The sequence below is a fragment of the Colletotrichum aenigma genome (assembly GCF_013390185.1).
Source record: "Colletotrichum aenigma strain Cg56 chromosome Unknown KSG_Cg56_contig01, whole genome shotgun sequence".
Lineage (NCBI taxonomy): Eukaryota > Fungi > Ascomycota > Sordariomycetes > Glomerellales > Glomerellaceae > Colletotrichum > Colletotrichum aenigma.
Genome location: NW_023500907.1, coordinates 6263198 through 6277390, shown reverse-complemented (window position 1 = coordinate 6277390; position 14193 = coordinate 6263198). Strand labels below are relative to the sequence as shown.

General features: G+C 52.4%; 6 protein-coding genes across 6 annotated transcripts; 3 read left to right on the top strand and 3 right to left on the bottom strand.

The window, feature by feature from the left end:
- Positions 1–435: 435 nt before the first annotated feature.
- CGCA056_v001652 (uncharacterized protein) lies at positions 436–1947 on the top strand (the record flags this gene model as incomplete). The annotated part of the gene is made up of 1 exon (XM_037316912.1): positions 436–1947. The coding sequence occupies one exon, from the start codon at positions 436–438 to the stop codon at positions 1945–1947; it is 1512 nt and encodes a 503-aa protein (XP_037185506.1).
- A 160-nt stretch (positions 1948–2107) lies between these two features.
- Positions 2108–2719, bottom strand: CGCA056_v001651 (PXMP2/4 family protein 3; the record flags this gene model as incomplete). The annotated part of the gene is made up of 1 exon (XM_037316911.1): positions 2108–2719. One exon carries the CDS (start codon positions 2717–2719, stop codon positions 2108–2110), a length of 612 nt encoding a protein of 203 aa, XP_037185421.1.
- A 953-nt stretch (positions 2720–3672) lies between these two features.
- ght2-0 (High-affinity glucose transporter ght2) lies at positions 3673–5413 on the bottom strand (the record flags this gene model as incomplete). The annotated part of the gene is made up of 7 exons (XM_037316910.1): positions 3673–4072; positions 4130–4365; positions 4421–4568; positions 4644–4691; positions 4746–4848; positions 4900–5256; positions 5305–5413. 7 exons carry the CDS (start codon positions 5411–5413, stop codon positions 3673–3675), a joined length of 1401 nt encoding a protein of 466 aa, XP_037185504.1.
- Positions 5414–6392: 979 nt separating this feature from the next.
- On the bottom strand, positions 6393–7457 carry CGCA056_v001649 (uncharacterized protein; the record flags this gene model as incomplete). Its single annotated transcript, XM_037316909.1, has 1 exon — positions 6393–7457. One exon carries the CDS (start codon positions 7455–7457, stop codon positions 6393–6395), a length of 1065 nt encoding a protein of 354 aa, XP_037184549.1.
- Positions 7458–10080: 2623 nt separating this feature from the next.
- On the top strand, positions 10081–10695 carry CGCA056_v001648 (uncharacterized protein; the record flags this gene model as incomplete). Its single annotated transcript, XM_037316908.1, has 2 exons — positions 10081–10234; positions 10289–10695. 2 exons carry the CDS (start codon positions 10081–10083, stop codon positions 10693–10695), a joined length of 561 nt encoding a protein of 186 aa, XP_037184548.1.
- A 507-nt stretch (positions 10696–11202) lies between these two features.
- On the top strand, positions 11203–11704 carry CGCA056_v001647 (uncharacterized protein; the record flags this gene model as incomplete). Its single annotated transcript, XM_037316907.1, has 2 exons — positions 11203–11311; positions 11373–11704. 2 exons carry the CDS (start codon positions 11203–11205, stop codon positions 11702–11704), a joined length of 441 nt encoding a protein of 146 aa, XP_037184546.1.
- Positions 11705–14193: the final 2489 nt, after the last annotated feature.

Below are 14193 nucleotides of genomic sequence, written 5' to 3'. Positions count from 1 at the left end.
GAACCAACTCCCTGTCCGGGCAATTTTGTTTACATTGCGTCAGAATCCCTCGCCGCGACATGGGTCATTCCCGCAGTCTCAGTTAACATGTTGGGAAATAGTGCCCAGAGCTTCACTACCGCCAGCGATTGGGAACCTGGCTATGCTTGAAGACGTTTATTGTAGAGAATTCGAACAAATGATTCACCCAAGAAGCAACTCGCCGTGTGCCGTGCTCGGCATATGCTGGTGACGTAAAGCTGAGGGGCTCTATCGACCCATACAGGCATGTTACGCCCCGCCGAAAGGGGTAATCTGAAGCGCTCGCTTCCGTCGTCGGTGGTTACAGTGAAAGGCACACGTCGTATTCGAATACGCTTTCACTCTTCAAAATTATCGATTACAGTTACTTAAAGTGAGAAGATCAAGAAGATACTATCATCTTCATTGAACATCATGGTCTTGCCGCGGACTTTGACAACGGCAGCCGTGTTGCTGTCCTCGGTGGGCTCAACCCTGGCCGCCGAGAAGTGCACGGCCGCAACTCCCGACAAGCCCCGCGTTTTCCTCCTCAGCGACATCGCCAACGAGCCCGACGACGCACAGTCTCTGGTGAGACTGCTCGTCTACTCCAATGAGCTCCGCGTGGAAGGCCTCGTGGCTACGACGAGCGTGTGGTTGAACGACACCACCCGCCCGGATCAGATGCACGACATCGTCGACGCCTACGAGGAGGTGCTGCCCAACCTGGAGAAGCATGCATCCGGGTGGCCTGAAGTCAGCTATGTGAGGGGTCTCATCACTTCTGGACTGCCTGTGTACGGTATGGATGGCGTCGGTGAGGGCAAGGACAGCGACGGTTCCGAGAGGCTGGTGAAGGCGGTCGATGCCTCGGACGAACCCCTTTGGATTCCGGTTTGGGGCGGTGCATCTGTCCTCGCTCAGGCTCTGTGGCATGTCAACGCGACGAGGTCACAAGACGAGATTGATAAGTTCGTCTCGAAGCTGCGCGCCTACAGCATCTCCGACCAGGACGACACGGGCTCCTGGATCCGGAGAAACTTCCCACAGCTCTTCTTCATCGCCAGCATCCAGCACTTCAACCGCTACGCCCTGGCTGCTTGGGGAGGAATCTCAGGCGAGGAATACTATAACTTCCCTAGTCTCGCCAGCAAGGATGTTGTGTCGACCGATTGGATCAAGGAGAATATCCAGAGCGTCGGCGCCCTGGGCGGGAAGTACCCCGATGCCGACTTCATTGTCGAGGGAGACACGCCTTCTTTGTTGTACCTCATCCCCAACGGCCTCTCGGATCCCGAGCACCCTGAATGGGGTTCATGGGGAGGCCGTTACGGCCCGGTGACATATGGCGAGGGACACTTTGCGGACAGCGTGGACGTCATCAAGGACTCGGGCAAGACCATCATGAGCGCTCAGGCGACTGTCTGGAGATGGCGCGAGGCGTTCCAGAACGACTTTGCCGCGCGTATGAAGTGGAGCGGCAGCTCCGAGTTTGCCAAGGCCCCTCACGCCCCGGTTATCGTACTCAACGGGGACAAATCCCGCAGGGTCGTGAAGATGATCGTGAAGGAGGAGCAGGAGATTGGGCTAGATGCGAGGGAGTCATGCGATCCGGACGGAGGAGGCCTGACCTACAAGTGGTGGCAGTACCTGGAGCCTTCTTCCAACAACAACAGCCCCGGACGGGATGTTGGCAGGCTTGAACTTAGCGATACGACCTCGCCCATCATCACCGTCACCATGCCGTCGAAGGAAGTCCTCCGCGCCGAGGGCCGTAATCGCCACCCCAATGATTACAAGCACCTGCATCTCATCCTCGAGGTCTCGGACGGTGCCTTGGTTTCATATCGCCGCATCGTCTTCACCATCCCGGGGCCCAAGCCTGGCGACGCGACTTCGACGTCTGCGAAGGCAGCTGAGAAGACTGAAGCTCATGATGAATTGTGAAAAAGGATATCTTGCCGTAGAAACCATACATTTACCAGAGCCGCTGTTACCCCAGAAGTCTTGTAATACAGGCTATGCAGTAGCTGAAGAAGAAGAAACAAAAGTCTATGCCTTTTCATGCAAATGCAAATGATGACCGCCCCGCCTCCGCCAGCCTTTTTCATGACAGGAAAAATGTGAGAAACATGTTCCACGCGAAGCCGACCGTCATCCCCACCAGCGCCCTGTACCCGACAGGCACAAAGCAGAAGTTGCAAAACGCCACCAGTGGCCACAGCTTCCACGCCGCCTTGATCAAGTCGAAGATCCTCTCGCTCCAAATCTGGTACGTGATGGTCGCGCTCCCAGTTCTCAGCGCCGACGTGATGATGAGGAAGGCCGAGTTCATCATGAACAGACCCAGCGTCTGGTCGACCACGACTTTACGCGCGACATTGAAGTAGTTCTTCCCCGCGGGTGGTTGCTGTCCGCCGACGACGAGCAGTTCCGGCTTGTCCGGCTTCTCCTCCCCCTTTTCGATAGACGACGATGATGACGCCGCCGCTTTGGCCGCTGCCTTGCTCGCCGAGTTGGGAAACTGGTCCTCGAGGAAGTGCTGCCACCAGTAGTTCATATGTCCCTGGATGAAGCCGAACGTCGCGAACTCGAAGATGCGCCGGACATCGAGCGGCACGGCGCCGCCCTGCCGGTGCTGGTTGACGATCTGGGCCGTGAAGTTGGCGGACGCTTTGAGGGTTGCCGATTGTAATGCCGTGGCGAGGAGGCCGGGCATTGTGGGCGCGAGAAGGGGGGCGAAAAAAGCAAACCAGCGGGCTTTTGCGAATGAGAGCGAGCGAGGGGTGGCTGGCACTTTATTCCCCCTGTTGAATACTATTGAAGGGTGTGGTGTGGCTTGATATCCGAGTTAAGGGGGGCTGCGCTGGTGATGGTCGTTGTCGTCGGCGTTTGAAGATGCGGTGTGTTTTAATTGGGACCACGTTGTAACAAAGCTCGGGCGAGGCACTGTCAGCGGCGGCCGATATCGTACTAATTTCCGGCCCCCTCGGCAAGCCCTGCCAATCCCCATATTAAACAGGAAGGAATAGCCACCCTTGTCTCACAGGATCCGAGCGAACACTGCAGACAAAGCTGGTTTTAGGGGGCTTTGGGGGCTTAAATTCATGCATGGGGCCTTCGTTAGGTTGTCTCTGCGCTGAAATGGGAACCAACAAGAAAAACGCCAGCCAAGAGATACAGAATCTGACAGTTGGAATTCAATGTCTTGGCCACATTTGGAGTCGATTGAAAGTCGCTCTGCGTAGAAAAAGGGACAACTGGTTCAATGGTTCATTTTGATCGATCTACTGAGAACTCATGCCATTAATCAATTGAAATGTTGAAAGAGGCTTAACTGTAGTGTCACCAACATGTCCGCGCTGAACATGGATGCAAGCCCTCCCTCATTTAAGAGATAGACTATGCAATTGTTCAGAGACAGTAGAGAGCTCAACACAGTACTCCTCCTATCGCCGTGAAAAGCTTTGTTTTCTCTACCTATGGGGATGGAAAGGTTCATTTTTATTCCTTGCGCTGCATCGAATTGAGGGTGGTGATAATGGAACCTTCCATACCTACACGCTCATTAGAAGATGATAACTGTTAGAACTTCCCAACGCATGATATGCCTTCAAAGCTTGGTGGTTCCCTTCAGGCATTGATCTTTAGTTGTAACAACAACATCCCGCTCTACGCATCCTCCTCCTGCTCAAGCTCCATCTTCTTGGCACCCTTATCCTCCGCCATGGTGATCTGGGCACCCAGGCCAGTCGACACGTACTTCTTGAACTCTCTCGTCTTAACGTTGGCCTGGAACATCTCATCCAAGTCCTCAAGCGAGCGGTTCTTGGTCTCGGGAACCATCAGGAACACCCAGATGGCTGCGACAACCGAGAAGGCACCGTAAATGAATGTGACACCGCCGCCAAGCTTGGCCTGAACGTAGGGGTTGACGAAGTTGATCGGTACCGATGTGAGGAAACTGCCCATTGAAGTCAGGAACAGAGTCTTTTCTCTGAGCTGGCCGGTGCCGATTTCTCCGGCGACAACCCAGCAGCCAGGGCCCCAGGTGATTCCGTAGATCGAGTACCTATTTTCCGGTCAATCAGAATATTCTGCAACTTTCGGCAGAGAAATCATCGCTTACCAAAGGATAAGCAGAGCGGCGGCAGCCTTGGCAACCGCCGAAGAATAGTGACCAGCAGACCCAGTTGCAGTCGCGGCGCCAGTACCAAGCATCATGCCAGCAAGCAGCACCGCGCCCAGAGAGAGCGATCGTCGACGGCCGAGTTTATCAAAAGTCAAGAACGTGATGAAATGCACCGCGAAACCGCATCCGGTGACCATAACGTTCGTTCGCAGGGAGTCGGGGAATCCAAGCTGCTGCATGAAGGTTCTGGATGAACGAGACACCCTGCGCCTGCTGGAGAATCTGCACGCTCATAGCAATGATTGTGCGACGCAGATTTACGCCCTTAAAGCAGTCATTCAGAGATGTGGCCTTGTGCAGCTCGCGCTGCTCCTCGACTTGGATTTTGAGGAGCTGTACCTCTTGTGCGATCGTCTCGGGGTGGTTCGAAAGCTTCCTGAGAACCTCCTCGGCTTCTTCGTATTTTCCGCGTTAGATGAGGTACCGGGGAGATTCCGGCAACAATGGGTACATGACGACGTAGCCCAATGGGACGAAGAGCTGGCACAAGATCACAATTCTGTGTTGTTAATTAGCAACTGATGGCAGTCGTTGAGTCCGTATGAATACTAACAGGTACTGCCATTGATCATTCCTAGTGCGCGACAAATAGACTGCAATCGCAGCCATGAAGACACCGAAAGAGAGGAAGAAGCTGTAGAGTGCCAGAAAGGCACCTAATTCACCGTCAGCTCAACAACCTTCTCTTTGATTGGCTATTCACTTACCTCGAATCCTCGGAGGAGAGCACTCGGAGAGGTACATGGGCGTCAGGTTCGATGCTAGGCCCATGCCCGCATAGACCATAATTCTCCCAACCACCAATTGCCAGAAGGACGTAACTGCAGACGACTCAAGCACAACGCCGGTGCCCATCAGAGCAGAGATGACCAAGAAGGACTTCTTGCGACCAAATCTCGAAGTGACAAAGGGCGCGAGGATGCATCCGATGATGATACCAGCCGAACCCGTACCCGTTCCGACAGACGTCTTCGTAGCGGGGATCGCGTACCGGCCGAGAGCGTCGTCATATTCGCCGTACTTCTTTTGGAACTGCGATAGGCCGAGCGCACCACCCCACCAGCCTGACAATGTCAGCTACTTGGTTTCAATCAACACTTGTTTCAACTTACCATTGTCGAAGCCGAACCCCATCGCGCCGAGGTTGGCGACGCAGCCGATGAGCATCAGGCGCCAGTTGAGGTCCTGGTAGAGGGGATCATTCTTGATTTGGGCCAACATCTTGCCTGTCGAGTTCAAAGGCTATAAAAAACAAACGAGCCTTCTCGCGCGTGTAGAAAATATCATGGAAGTTGGCATCATGAAGTCTTATATGGATTGAACGTTGCGTCGGAACAACACGGACTGACCCAGCTTCCCCAGCTGTCTCATTGCGGGGCCCCAAACCAGCTGATTGCTGCTTTCTGGGGTTTATCAGACGACCTTCATAGCGATGCGAAAATTCGAACTGCCGAATGAGGCAAGATTAAACACCTTGCCCGGTCCCGGAGGCTGGTAAGACCCGAGCTATGTTGGTTGACATGGCGCAACGTCCATGTTGTTTTTGAGTGGCCGTGCGGAGTAGATGCGGAGAGTCCTAAGCTTGTTAAGACGATTTGACAGTTTGTCTAGCTGCAGAGCGCGAGAGGTGGTTAATGTTTCCTTGTTCAGATGTGATCGGCACCATTTCCGTTGAGCGCATGCACAGGAATGACGCCAGATTCTGCCAGTCGTGGATTTACGAGGTTAGCCAACATCTTTTCCCGCGCGGAGGCTGTTGAAAGATGCAACTCTGTGGTCTCAGCGACCGCTGTGAAGCTTGAAATGATTCAAGGATCCACCGCAAGTGGGAGATTTAGGCATCGGCCCGAGATGACCGACACTAAGTCCACCATGTCCACAGACTTGATGACGATGATTGGTGCAACTCGCTGGAGAACACATGAAACCTCCACAAAGGAAAGAGACCCTAAGTCGGAAGCGAAGCATGCTGATTCAGTGGCAGCAACCATTTATTCTGACTAGCAAAACTCATGTTCGATCTCCAGCCAGACGTTTACTCCCCATCACAAAGAATGATCCGCTCAGTATTTTTGTAGCCTCTTCATGCGACCGAGCACCACCAAGAGCTAAAAAGAAATATGGACAATGGCTTCGAAGCCAAAAAAGGAATAATGTACTAATGAAATGAAGACAAAGTCCGATTCGCGTATTCCTACGCTCAGCAGATGTTCCTCGCGCCGTTGCCGGTTAGGGTCCAGTTGGTGTTCTCACCACAGGGCGACTCGCGAACGGTGGTGCCGTCGACCTTGAGGGTGATCCAGATGTCGCGGTTGTTGGGGAACTCGGAGCGCGCAGCAAGACGAACCTCGCCGCCGCCGTTGACGGTGCCGCCGCGGATGGAGAGGTTGTAGCAGTTCTCGATGAGGATGGCGTTGTTGCCGTTGCTGGCGAGGTCGACGGACGTGATGACGGCGGCGCCGGACTGCGAGACGCAGAAGACGCCACGGCCGCCGCCGCGGGAGACTACCTTGTCGATGTAGACGTTGGTGTTGTAGTTGCCGTTGGGGTTCTGGCCGTTGTTGTTCGCGAAGCGCAGGGTGCCGTAGCCGGTGCTGGCGCCGACGTTGTTGCCGTCGACAAGGCCGACGCGCGCGTTGGTCGTCTTCTGGAGCAGCAGTCCGGACTCGCCGACGTTGCGGGCGATGACCTGGTCGATGGTCAGGCCGTCAATGTTCCAGGTCTCGACGGCGTGGCTGCCGGCGCCGGTGACGCGGATAACGCCCATCTTGACGTTGGAGTTGGCGGCCAAGTCACGGTCGAAGCGGATGCCGAGGCCGCCGCTGAGGTTCATCGTGATTGCGCCAAGGGTCAGATCCTTTGTTCCGCTGAAGCGCAGTCCGAAGTACGGGTTGCCCGTCATCGTGAGGTAGGGGATCTGGACGCCCTGGGTGTTTGTAGACTCGATAGCGCCGCGGCCGGAGCGAGTGGCAACGTTGATGGTGCCGCAGCCCTCGAAGATCTTGCCGCTCGCGATGGTGATGGTGTTGGCGCCGATGGAGCCCGAGGCGATGACGGAGACGCGCTGGCCCGAGGAGATGGAGTCGAGGGCGGCTTGGATGGCGGCGCGGTAGTCCGAGCCGGTGTAGACGTTGCTCGAGCCCTTGGTGGCCGTGAAGGAGCTTCCGGACCCGATGACGCGGGCGTCCGGGGTGCCGGAGCCGCACTGGGCGGTGACGGAGGAGGCGAGCGCCAGCACCGCCGTGAGAATGGAAAACTTGGCCATTGTATTAGTGATTCCAGACGGCTGAAAGGTAAGGGGGTGTGAAGGATCGTGGGTGATGGTCTTTCTGCCCACTTCCGGGAGACGACACGGCGGCTTGTTTATATCATTTTGCGATCTAGTGGAGACGGCGAAGACGCACAATTGTCTTCCCCAGATGCGCACCAGTCTCAGCAGATGCGCCCGTAAGAAGCACTTTCGTTGGAGGACGAAATTGGGCCGGCCCCTTGAACCGGTAATGCACCCTCCGCATTCATTTACCACGAGCTTGGGCGCGGCTCACCGTGGGCTCCGGATCACCCGGGGTCACTCAGGTGTTCACGAGCTGTACGCCAGTCTAGGGCGCCCAGGTCGGTCGAGTGCTACACGAATGGAACTTTGACAGGGGCAAACAGACAGATGAGCTGCTAGTTTGTTCTTGGTGGCTTGCTTACTCTAAATTCTTGACCTTCCTGATTCATGCCTTTGAAACTTCCGTACCTTGGCTCACATGTTGCCTCTTGGCATTACACCAGTTTGGGGGCTTGGCATCGCTCATTGGCGGTCCAGCAGCGCTTGTTTGGCTGTCGTGGTCGTTGATTTCTGGCAGCTCTCTATGCGAATGAAACCCCAGTCCGCCGAATAAAGAGTAAGCTTGTTTTCTTTCTTCTTTTGCACTCCCCGATTCGTGCCTTTAAATGACGGATGTGGCTTGGCTCTCAAGTTGCCTCGCAGAGATCGAGAAGCGTGACACTCTATCCAACGAAATGTGAATCCTTGGCAGTACGGTGAATATGTCGCCATCCAGGGGAAACGTCTCAAATTGACAAAATCTTTTACCTTAGGCCTAAGCCACCTACAATTGTCTCACGAAGTCAAAGTCCCACTCTTAGCCCGGGAGGAGAAGAACGCCATCCGAAGTTCATCTCTCGACTCAAAGTGTAGGCAAGGTTCTTGAGTCTGGAAGCATCGGGTTTGGTGTCTAGGCTCTCGGTTCTTAATTGACCGCACGCATTATTAGGGGCAGACAATTAAACCAGTCGTATGGAATGGCAGACTCTATTAAGTGGGCTCCTGCACGATCCGCCATCCCCCGCGGTTTTTAATCTCATGAGTCTGCGTTGTTGCCTCTGGCATCGCTGGAAACTCGGGACATTCTGCAGTCTAACTTATTGACTGCCTTGTCATTTGGTATTGGGCCTGAAAAAAGCCGATTGACTTCGGACTGAAGCACAAGATTCCCGAGACCAAATTGTGGAGAGCGGTCCTGACAAGAAAGTGTTGAATTAGTCCGCCTTGGCATGCCAGAACCCCTCATTCGGCAGATACGAGCTCAATCCCAGAGCCGATGCAAACCCATCGCCAGAAGCCGCCATGTTGTAGAAATTGCCAAGGCGAACGTGATTGATCTTGGGGGCCAAGGACCGAACGGGAAATGGCCATGTTCTGTTTCGCGACGGGGTGCATGGTGTGAGCGTCGATCAGGCCCTGGTTTGTGCTCAGTATTCAATAACTTATGATCGCGATTCGGCGGTCGGCAGAAACGAGGCCGAAGGTCACGGCTCCCACCGGCAGCGCTTGATGGCTCCGAAAGAAGCTTATTTGGTCTTCAAGTTCTGTAACCTATTCATAGTCGACTGCAGTCAACGCGTAGATAAACATTTTCATTGCTAACGCTAATGGAGAGTTTTGCCATATCCTCTGCTGCTAAGTTTGATGATAAACAACAGCCTGACAATTGAAAACCCAAGAAGCCCCAATATCGCGAAGTAAACCGGTTGAACCATCCAAAGCAAGAGAGCCTATTGGCGGAACTCAAGGCAGCACTGTAGCTCGATGGGGCAGTAGTTGATGAGGATGGTTTACTAGACATATAGGGGGTGGTTGGAGTACGGGGAATCTCTCATGTATCCCCGTTCAAACAAGTATTTACAAAAGAATTCTTCCAAAAATGAAAACCCAAGAAGACTTGACCTCAACCAAAACCCTGTGAAGCCCTAATTCAACTCAACATATTGATTTCTTACCCGTAGCGGTTTCACGCTCATCAGAGGTCACCCCATCTTGGTCCTTACGAGTAGTCACCTTCAACAGATACAATTTGCTACCAAATCTCCGATTAACAATGAAACTACTCTTGCGCAGTAATAATGACAGTTTGATCAACAAGAATACACAAGCAGGAAGTTATCCTGTGCTAGGAAACCACCCGATCACTTCTTTTGAGCCGTAATTTGAGCGATGATTCGAAGTTATGCTTGCACCGCCCACGTATTTCCGATACGCGTCAAGTCCGTGACCTGCTCGGATGCGGGCTCTTCAGCGCGACACCATTGTGTCCATGCCGCAAATGATTGGGCTGCACTGCAATTAACCTCTGCGATGACCATGGATCCGCTAGTACATTCCTAAAATCAGATTTTGCAAGATAGAAATGAAGCGCAACATGAACCTTTATTACAACGCTGGGTCGAAGGGTGCCTAAGATCGTTTGTCTCGGATTCCAGCCTTTTACTGTCCATCGAAACAATCCAAACGATCCTGCTTCTATCATTGATCTTCATATCACCATCCAAATCACTTTTCCAGTCGCTACAGCACCAACGCACACCTCAAAAACGCAAAGACGACTTGCCGTTGTGCAAGTATGATCTATACCATCGTGTTTGCTACGTCGCTTGGCATTGTCACAACTTTCATCGCCAAAAGGCTTGCCCAAATGGCACACTCACTTGAAACAACGGCTGTCGACTTTCCCTTGGGGAAGAGTCCCGTAGCCACAGTGGGATGGGGCTACTACTGTAAGCCCCCTTTCGAAACTAAGTCAAAGCCGTTATTCACTAACCGGAATACAGATGCTGGATCATCAGAGCAGCAGCTTGGTCTGAACCCACGTCTTGTGCTTCAAAACAGAAGGAATCAACAGGTGATGGCCTACCATCGACGGTGTGCTGTTGAAGATGCAAATGCAGACTTCCTCGACAAGTACACCGATATTCAAATAAAGCCCAGAGAAACCCGCGTAAGGTTCTCGGATACGCCTCAATGTCACGAATTTTTCCAGCCTGAGGAAGAAGACCGCTTACTAGCATGGATTGATGATCTCCCTGCGGTGGATAAGGAGCGCAAGGCGACGAACGAAAGCGGTCCTCTGTCAGAGACGCCTAAGGGTATGAAGAGTTCGCTTGGGGTGCAGATCAAGATACTGAAGAGACCGTCTGACTGTCATCATCTGGCTGGCTCTAAGGGAATGTCCGGGTGATCGTGGATTGATTAGCGATGGGAGTTACAGGAGAGGAAGATATGAGCGTATGAGAATTTGCATTCAAGCGTTGAGCATTCACTACTATGGCATTGTTCTGCGGGAGCTGGGACGGAAGTCGAGCAGCTGACTCAATTCCATCTGATTGAGGCAATTTGCGATTCACTTGTTAAGCATGGGAAGAGCGGTCAGCCAAATAACATTACTTAAACGCCTGTTTCCTTTCCAGCGAGCCAAGAGTTCCTCTCATGTGTCTTTGATCTCTGGAACAATCCAATTGTTGCCGTCCACGCCACGCTAGCATTTGTTTGTGCCAACGACCCGTCATTGTCAACTGCGCAAAAACAACGACTTCAGAAATTAACCCTTCTTTCTCCCCCTTGAATCAAAGACTACTGTTCTACGTCCTAAAATTCACCGCAAAGCACAAATTTGCTTCATTACGCCTCTAACTTCCTGAAATATTCACCATCTTTCTTCTTTCCACGTCTTGCCCTGCCTGCGACGATGGCATACTACCGCGTCTATACACCCACGACAACGCGTCGCTCGTGTCTCAAGGCCAAGGCTTCTCCAATTCGAAAGTACTGGGGTACCGAGCCCGGCGGCTTATTTTGTGTGTCTTTCGTCTCCTCGCCCCCTTCTTCCATTGAACAAGCTAACCCTTCGTCCTGCAGATCACGAATCCCGCGAAGCCGAGGAGGGCGTGCCGCGCACAAGATATCTCGAAGACATGCGTAATTGGCAGGTCACCGAGTACGAGCGACGCGTCACAGCCGAGGACGCAAACAGGAGATACTTCCAGTCATCGCGAAGTCACCCGAGAGACCGCAAGCCATCTGCGGTGCGATTCTTTGGGGAAACAACGTTCATCTACAACCCTAGAAAGTCCATTAGGGAGATCAACATGGCTGGCTACGAGCTTGTCGGAGTGTTCACGTCTCGGATGACGGAAGATGAAGTCATGAAGGCTCGCAGACGCCTCTACAATCGCCCGGAAGACTTCTGAGACGTCACTGGTAAGTCACCAACACGGCTGCGGCTGATAAATCGTGTATCGCAACTCACATTTCGAAGTGCACTTCCAAGGCTTTTTCAGTGTGGGGTACTTTAGCTCAAAAAGAGGTCATGTGTGTCGACGAAGCCTCGCCCTCCGCTTGGCCGTTGATGTTACACGATGTCAATCGGGCGCGGGGACCGCTAGCCTTCTCCGGCAGATACAAAGGTGGCGATCTCGCACAGCCACTCGCCTGTCTCATCCTGCGGCGGGCTACTCCTGGTTCGTGGAACTAGCCTTGCAGTATGTACATAATGATAGTTTTGCCTTACGAAGTATTACTGGTTGATCATTGGCATCTCCGGCAAATCGTCGTGATGTTTTACGTATTGTTGTAAAAGCTCACGATAATACCGACAGAGCCTCATTTTACACGTAGACATTCTGTTAGGCCATTGTGGTGGCGAGCTGGATGGGTCTCGTGGGCTTACACACGTGATAGTTGGGCGTACAACTATCGTGACTGCCACATATTGGGCCGAGCCCTCGACGCCTCATCGTGTGCTTTGCCCTGCCATACACCCACGAATTACACGATGCGGGGTAACGGAATCGTTTTCGGTGAGTAGAAGGCAGCCCAGCGAGGTCTACGGCCATGATTGTTTTAAAAGGTGATTATTGTTTCCCATATATCTGTGTTGCTCACAAACATCAAAGTTGGCACCTTTTTGGCCACGACAACAGCAGCCTCACAAACTTGCCGAACTTGAAAATTTTGTCATTCAGTAACACCTGTCGTCTTATCCAACTTAGTTGATGTCTCAATTCGCCTGGCTGGACAGGTCAAAGAATCTTAAAGAAAGTCACTGCGGCAGAAGCGTGTTGTCTGAATCCATGCACAACAGTGGAGCCCTCAGTGTTCAGCACAACCACCCCATCTCAATGCTTCCGAACATATTTGTATCAGAAGACAAATCAGAAAATAACGACCATCTCTCAATGAGCACGACCCTGACATTCAGCGGCCTTCCAACTGATATACATCTTTGTATACTGGACTTTCTCAATAAAGTCGAGAGCACTTGCTTGGGCCTGACCAATCACCACTTCTATGCGATGCACAGAAGACGGCACGGTTCCGTTTCTCTTTCCGCGAGGCAACGGCGTCAGTCAGCAGACCCATGTCGCATATGTCGAGAAGCGTGCGAGCTTCGTTTGCATCTGGAGAGATGGATGCCTCGCGGCATGGAGTACTGTACTATCTCTGAAAAGTACGGCCGACCGGCTTCCACGTTTAGCCAGACATATTGCTCGAAGCGCTGCCCGACGAACTCCTCACTGTGCGGAAGGCATCATCCTAGGATATAATTTCTCTAAAACAAAACCTTCTGAAGAGACGCAACGCATTTCGATGACCACGGATATCTTCATAGTGGGTGCCCAGTTCAGCAAATCTAAGGCGTCGGCACGGGACATAGAACACACCAGTAGAGGTCAAGGATCATTAAATATAAGTAGGATTATGAGAGAGAAGATAAGCGTTAACTCGACAGATAGAACTTTATCAAATGCCGTGTCGTACGAGAAACCAACGCACGCGCATGAAAACTAATTCATGAGCAAGATGCTTGCATAGAAGAACAATTGCCAAAAGGCGAAAAAACAAAAAAGACCACGCATGTCAACCGCTGACGGGAATTGAGCCCGACGTGGGGGTCGAACCCACAACCTTGAGATTAAGAGTCTCACGCTCTACCGATTGAGCTAGCCGGGCGGCTGAAGCGCTGCCATTGGCTGACTGGCGGTGGCTCTGCGGTGCCCAAGTGTGGCGGAGACGGAAGTTGACCGACTGAGGTTACGATCGACCCATCTGTCAAGAGCTCTCCAAAATTGCCTGCGGACAAACTCAGTAGGGGTGACTGAAAGCGCCATGCATCATTCGACAAAGCAGGGTTTACGAGTTGGGATGCGGACGCGGCATCTCTTGTAGATATGCTAGGCTGCCACAAGTATTTTTACTATGCTTGAGAACGGACGAAAATCATCATGCCTCAGTACCAAACCAACCTCCGGCATCACGAAAGTCTGTTCTTTGTACTGTCTTAATCTTTTCTTTTGTAGTGCTGCGTTTGGCCCAACTTTATTGATGACTGCTGCAAAGTTCACCAGTGTGTTGGAGTTGAAACTGACGCAAGGCGTGCTCAGGCCGATGAGGTTCTGGGAAATATTTCATTGAAGAGAAGATCCATAGTCATGTGAAGTATTTTCGATTGGTTTCAGGTCTTTCGACATGTGACAATTTGTGGTTTTCAACAAGGAGCAGATTACGCGCATGATTGTTTGGTCAGATGCATGATCTATCAAGTTGACAAGGCAATGTACCAAAACCCACTCAATCACGCGCTCTTCATTATCCCTTCCGTAGCCCACATAGGTTCCAGCTGTAATAAGACACTGTTGAATCCGTGCTCAAGATTGCTTCTTAATTTGCGGCTTCCCGG